At 56.7% G+C, this 6,883-nt stretch overlaps 2 protein-coding genes across 2 annotated transcripts; both read right to left on the reverse strand.

Moving 5' to 3' along the window:
- Window positions 1-578: 578 nt before the first annotated feature.
- On the reverse strand, window positions 579-1,472 carry LPMP_303080 (S-adenosylmethionine decarboxylase proenzyme-like, putative; the record flags this gene model as incomplete). The annotated part of the gene is made up of 1 exon (XM_010703028.1): window positions 579-1,472. The coding sequence occupies one exon, from the start codon at window positions 1,470-1,472 to the stop codon at window positions 579-581; it is 894 nt and encodes a 297-aa protein (XP_010701330.1).
- Window positions 1,473-3,422: 1,950 nt separating this feature from the next.
- Window positions 3,423-6,347, reverse strand: LPMP_303090 (valyl-tRNA synthetase, putative; the record flags this gene model as incomplete). The annotated part of the gene is made up of 1 exon (XM_010703029.1): window positions 3,423-6,347. One exon carries the CDS (start codon window positions 6,345-6,347, stop codon window positions 3,423-3,425), a length of 2,925 nt encoding a protein of 974 aa, XP_010701331.1.
- Between the last annotated feature and the right edge of the window lie 536 nt (window positions 6,348-6,883).

A 6,883-nucleotide genomic window follows, 5' to 3' on the forward strand; every position in this document is an offset into this window, starting at 1 on the left:
AGTCAGCAGGGTTTCTGCTCCATAAAAGATCCACAAAGCAGTGGAAACATTTCCACGTCAGAAGGATGGCAAGGAGTAGGGAAACACGCTGCAGCTCCCGCGCATTTCTCGTTGAAGTTCAGTGTGCGTCTACATTGATAACGGAAACAATGAGAAGCGAATTTCAAACTGCATCACTAACTCGACGAAGAAACCACGGGATAAAAAAAAAACAAAAAGCGCACTCAAAAAGAACGCAACGCATGAGTGAGGAGAGACCACTAGCCGGCGGATCAACTCGGGGAGGTCCAGAAAAGACCGAGATAGTTCTGCGGAGCGAGCGGGAAGAGTACACGAGAGGAGAGCGCACACGCACACCGAAGACGATGACGGACGATTGCGTACGTGTTTTGGCTCTATGTGCACGTGTGGGTGTGTGTGTGTGGAGTAAGAGAAGTTGTGTGGTGAAGGTTTAGCTTATCAGGGAATCACAGCACACCACACGCCGTCATGGACGGACTGAATACATCTAGTCCCTCTTCATTCCGCGCACCACAAGCCCCTGTACATTGCGAGAAGTCCCTCCTTTTCACACTTCGCTACTCGGTGCTGCGGGCAAACAAGAGCTGGTGGAACGCGTAGCCCTCACCAAAGAAGTTCACCGTGCGGTTCTGCAACGTGTAGGCGTGGAAGGCGTGGAAGTTTCGGCGCAGCGCTGGCCCGTCGGCATCCTTGTCTTGCAGGGCAGCAATCGTGAAGTAGGCTGGGCGGAAGGTGTCGACGAGCTCCTGCACGCGATTCGGGGTCGTTACTGCAGCCTTTGCATTCGTCTCGAAGGAGACGCACGGCACGCCAGCGAAAGTGCGCGTCACCTCGTACTCGCCATTCGGCAGAGCGAGGAAGCGCTGTGTTGTCTTGTCTACCTCATCCAGCCCTTCTGCGACGTCGTAGAGAAACATGTTCACCTGCACATCCTCCTCCTTACGCTCCGCCACCCTGTTAACGCCGTCGTACACAAAGTTGAAGTAGTGATGACCATCCACAGGACCGGTTAGGAAGGACTTGCCGGTCGGAAAGGCGGCCTTGAGCTCTGCGTACTCCTGAGCCATGATGTCGCTCGTCTCGCTATCGGTGCACCACGGTGAGGTGGTGTTCTTGCGCAGGTACGAGGCCCATTCCACACGCACGCCTTTTGACTTGAGGAAAGCGATAATTGGGGTAATCAACTGGTGCAGCATCACCTCCGACGCGGACGTCACCACAAGCTTCTGCTTCATCACAATAAGAATGCTTTGCGTCATCTCCAGCGACAGCAGGTCCTTCGCAGGCGAGTGGTGCTGCAGTTCCTGCCCAGCAGCAGCTAGCACATCCTCCAACTCAGCCACCTTGAATGTTTGCACATCCACAGAGGTATCGAAGTCGAGCTCGAGGCGCTTCTCGAGTCCGCTGTCGTTGTAGTTGGTTGGGTTTGCAAATCCTCCCCATAGTGACATCAACGCGTGGACCGACTCCGGGAACACATCGCGAGGGGAAGCCCATGTATGGGGGGGCATTTTTCGTCGTCGAAATAGTGAGACGAGAAAGAAGGACAGCGAGAGAGACGCGAGTGGGGGAAGTGCGTGGGTGTGCGGTGCAGTAGAGATTTCGACGCAGTGGAGGTGGCAGATGGTGAGAGGCAAGTGAGAGACGTGGACGGGGATGGCACACCCCACGCACACACCAGCAAACCGCGTCCACCACGAAGGAGGCAATACACTAGTGGTGAAGAGAGAAGAACGACGCCTAGCGAAGGAAGAGAGACTGGCAGTGTGATGTGTGTTTCACTAGTGGCGTCAAACACGATGTTTGTGTTACCTTTTCATGGCACGCGTACGTGTGAGAGGGGAGAAGGAGAGGAAGGTGGGCAACAGCAGCAGAAGAACTGGCGAGTAGAAACCAGGACGAGTGGGTTGTATGGGCACTACGCGCTTGAGAGGGGAGAGGAGAGGGAGCAGCGGCACGGCAGTCGACACGAGGAGGGTTATCTGTGTCCGCAGACCGCTGCCGTGGACAAGCTACCTGCCCGTTCCTAGCTTGTGCATTCGCGTGGTAGTGCGTTACGCCGACGATTCACTCGAAACGCCTCGGCTGCGTGTACATGAGCAAAAACAAGAATGACGGCGCACCAATGTGCATCTTCGACATCCTGTGTCCTTACACACATTTTACTGCGTATGGGTGCGAGTCCGCAGCACGATGAACATGAAGAGTCCACCTTCCTCAGCTCCCGCTCGCGTCCTTTCCAACGAGCCTCACTACATGCAAACGCGTCGAAGAAAGAGGAAGCAAAAGTGTAGCACATGACTAATGTTTTCCTCTCCTCGCGTGGGCATATACTCGAATGTACGCGTGTGGCAATCTCGCATACGTTCAGACACATTGGAGAAGCCTAGTGTCAGCCCTTTCTTATCATTCTTATTAGGCTTATGAAAACAAGGGAGGCGTAGCGAAACTCACCCTGTCCACTGCTCGACCACCTATTCCCCTCATCATAATCCCCCTTTTACTCCTATCCAGACACACGCACACCATCACACGCACGAATCGGATGAGAGCGCAGAGGGCTCTGCCTCAACGGCGCATACGTCTTCTTCCCAGAGCTCCTGTCCCGTGTGTTTTTCTTGGTTGCAACTTCGCTCCTCACGTATCTTGCCTTCTGCCATTTTCCACGCCTACGTAGATGATGGGTCTCCCTGTGTGGGGAGAGAATCAGCAGAGCTGAGTGGATCGAGCGGCTACAACGTGGAGAAGCCCAGCAAGAGAGGCGGCTTGCTCAAGAGAAAGTCGGCAGACACAGAGACAGACAGAAAACGACGAGTTAAAGACGGTGTTTGCGGCGAATGAGTCTACAACGCTGAAGCAGAGGGAGAGAGACAGCGATACACAATAGGGAAATGAAAAAGGCACTCAGAAGGGACAACAGAGGAAACACGAACAGACCAACAACAACACCCGAAGAGGGCAAGCGAGCGGCAGCGGGACGATTCGCCACCCCCGCCGCACTCTCACCCCGTCTGCCTGTGTGACTCCAAATCCAGCCCTTCACATAGCCCCACACACGCACCGCAAGGCCGCAGACAGACAGAGAGAGAGAGACACAAACCACACCACCCGACAGAGTTACGAAGCCAGCATTAGAAAGCGCACCATCACCCCAATGAAAAAACGAAGGACAGAGAGACGCGTGGTGCCCATGCACACTCTCAGACAAGCACAACACTAAGTGGCCTTTTAGGATGAACGGCTCCGCTTAGGCCCGCATCGGCACCATCGTGCTTCTGAGCACACAAAGGCACATCGAGAGCCAATGCGCTTTGCGCCTTTACCTTTTCGGCTCTGATGACGGTGGTAGCAGCGGATTTCTGGACCCCTGGAAGAGCAAAGAAAAAAAAGACTAGTGGCCTTTACTCGAGGCCTCTCATCTTTCCTACACCATCCTGCAGCTGCACCCTCTGCATCTCCAGCGTGTTGAGCTTCTCCATGTTGGCTGCGCGGACCTCCGCTGGCACCTTAGCTTCGTAATTGGGGATTGAAATCTTCTTCTTCAGTCCCTCAATCTGTTTCGTGAGGCCGTCCAGCTGCTTCTCCAACTTGGCTACCTCCTTCCCCACATCGATGAAGCCCATGAGCATCATGTTCACGCCCACCTCCTTGGTCACCAAGGAGAAGCCGCAGCCCTTCGGCACCGCCGCCGCCTCCTCGGCCGGGGACACGACAGTCACCTCGCCCACAACACCGAGAGTCGAAATCATCATCGTCTCCGCCGCGAACAGCTCCTGCAGCTCCGGTGTGTGCGCCGTCACCCACACGTCCGGCTTGTGCTTGTTCGTCAGTGAGTACGAGGCCTTAGTGGAGCGTACGCTGTGCACGACGTCGAGGATAATTGACATGGCGCTATCCGACTCCGCGCTTGACCAGCCACATGGCGTCGGGTACTTAGCAACCATGATCGACTCGCTGCCGAAGCTGCTGTAGTTGGGCAGGCGGTGCCAAAGCTCCTCTGTGACGAACGGCATCATCGGGTGTAGCAGCCGAAGCGCCCTCTCGACGACGTACAGCAGCACGTCCTGCACCAGCTGCCGCTTCTCGCCGCTCTTCTGAATGGTCGGCTTCGTCAGCTCAAGGAATACGTCGCACAGCTCGTACAGCCAGAAGCGGTACACGGCACCGGTGGTCAATGCGAAGTCGTACAGGCCCTCCGACATGCCCTGCGTGGCCTCCACAATGGCGGTGTCGAGGCGCGAGAGAATCCAGCGGCACTCGAGTGGTAGCACGGCGGCGTCCTCGGCAGGACTGAACTGCTGCTTGTTCGGTAAGTAGTCGGTACCCAAGGCGTGGTACAGCACGTAGCGCACCACATTCCACAGCTTGTTGCAGAACTGGCGGTAGGCCACGACGCGCTGGATGTCCAGGTTGACACTGCGACCAGACTGGGTGTAGGAGAGGAGGCCAAAGCGCAGGGCATCGCTACCGCAGACTGGAATACCGTCAGGGAAGAACTCCTTCTGCTGCTTGATCGCCTTTTCCACCTCCTTGTCGCTGAGGTTGCCGCTGCGTACTGCGTCGTTCAGGGTCTGCAGCGACACACCATGGACGACGTAGAGTGGGTCGATGACGTTGCCCTTCGACTTGGACATCTTTTCGCCGTTTTTATCGCGCACCATCGCGTGCAGGAAGACCTCCCTGTAGGGCAGCTGGTCAGTGAAGTGTAGTGAAAGCATCACCATGCGAGCCACCCAGAAGAACAGAATGTCGTGGCCGGTCTCCATTAACGAGTTCGGGAAGAAGAGCTGCATATCATCCGAGTCCTTGGGCCAGCCAAGCGTGGAGAAGGGCCACAGGCCTGAGCTGAACCAGGTGTCCAGCACATCTGGGTCCTGCTCAAACGAGCACTCCGCGACCTGCGCTTCACTCAGGCTAAACTTCTTCTTTGCCTTCGCGTGCGCCTCCTCCAGATTGCGAGCAACCACCCACGGGTCCACGTCTTGCGACAGCGGACCGACAACCTTGTAGGCAGGGATGCGGTGGCCCCACCAGAGCTGGCGCGACACACACCACGGCTTGATGTTCTCCAGCCAGTGGTACCATACCGCCTCGTGCGAGGGAGGATACAGGCGCAGGTCGCCGTTGCGCACCGCCTCGACGGAGCGGCGGGCCATGTCGGAGCAGTCTATGAACCACTGCGGCATTATCATCGGCTCTACAATGTCACCTGTGCGCTCGCAGCAGCCCACGCGGTACTCGTACGGCTCCACGCCGCGCAGCAGACCCATCTCCTCCAGCTTCTTCACTATCTCGCGGCGGCAGTCAAAGCGGTGCATGCCCTTGAACGGCTCCATCGTCACGTAGCCCTTCAGGTCCATCATGACCAGCTGCTGCAGGTTGTGGCGCTTGCCGGACTCAAAGTCGTTTGGGTCATGAGCCGGAGTGATCTTCACTGCGCCGGTACCGAAACTCATGTCGACCAGCGTCGCATCCAGTACGACCGGAATGACGGCGTCACGGAACGGACACTTGAGGAACTTACCATGAAACTTCTTGTAACGCTCGTCGTCGGGGTGGATAGCGACGGCCGTATCGCCCAGCAGCGTCTCCGGACGCGTCGTCGCAATCACCAACTCGTCGTCGCTGTCCACCAGCTTGTAGGCGACGTGAGTGAGGTTTCCCATGTCGACCTTTCGGTCATAGCCGGGAACAGTCATCTTGGATGTCTTGGCTACGTCGACGAACTCCACCTCTAGGTCGGAGATGGCGCTCTGAAGCGCGCAGCACCAGTTCACCAGACGCGTGTCGCGGTGCACCAGACCATCCTCGTGCAGGCGCACAAACGCCTCCACAACAGCTGCAGACGACCTCTCGTCCATCGTGAAGCGCTCGCGCGTCCAGTCAAGCGACAAGCCGATCTTGCGCAGCTGCTCTGTGATGACGCCAGCGTGGTTCTTCTTGAAGTCCCACAGACGCTTCGTGAACTCGTCGCGTCCGAGGTCGTGACGACTCTTGCCTTCCTCCTTCATGACACGGCGCTCCACGACGACCTGGGTGGCGATGCCGGCGTGGTCAGTGCCGGGCAGGTAGAGGGTGTTGTCACCCTTCATGCGGTGAAAGCGAGTGAGGGTGTCCTGCACAGCGCCCGTGAGGGCATGGCCCAGGTGCAGGTAGCCAGTGACGTTCGGTGGCGGGGCGACAATCACAAAAGGCTTGGCTGAGGTCTCAGGCTGGTGATCCGAGACGGGCCTAAAGAAGCCCGACTTCTCCCACCACGGATACCAGTCCGCCTCCACCGCGGTCGGGTCATACGTGGCCGCCATCTCGGGAGCCAAGGACTTCATGATGAGTGCACAACGCCGAAACGTTTTCGATGAACAAAGAAGGGAAGGGAAAAAAGAAAAGGATGTGTCTTTTTGTTTCTCTTGAGAGGGAATATGATGAGAGGGAACACGGCGCTAAGGGATGGGTGGGAGGGTAAGCGGAATGCGGTGATGGTAGTGGCGGAGGCCTGTAGAAAGAGGACGAGAAGACGAGGAAGTCTACCTTTTCCCTGCACACATACACACATGTACAGACGAACAGGCGCAAAATAAAAAAAAATTGGAGGAGGAAAGAGAAACAGCTGTTTTTATGTCCACTGCAACACACGTGCGCACATACACACCTGCCACACAACGCTGTGTATCACCACTGCCATTGTAAGTGAGGAAAGACATGTCGAGTAAGGGGGGAGAAGGAGACACACGAGGTACGTCCGATGCGACATGCAGAGGAGGAGAGGTGCACGGTGAGACGAGGTCAGTAGGTAGCAGAGAGAAAGGGGGAGGGGGTTGACGCGTAGAGAAGCAAACAGATCCAGCATTTGGGGGGACAACGA

Source organism: Leishmania panamensis, assembly GCF_000755165.1.
Source record: "Leishmania panamensis strain MHOM/PA/94/PSC-1 chromosome 30 sequence".
NCBI classification, from domain to species: domain Eukaryota; phylum Euglenozoa; class Kinetoplastea; order Trypanosomatida; family Trypanosomatidae; genus Leishmania; species Leishmania panamensis.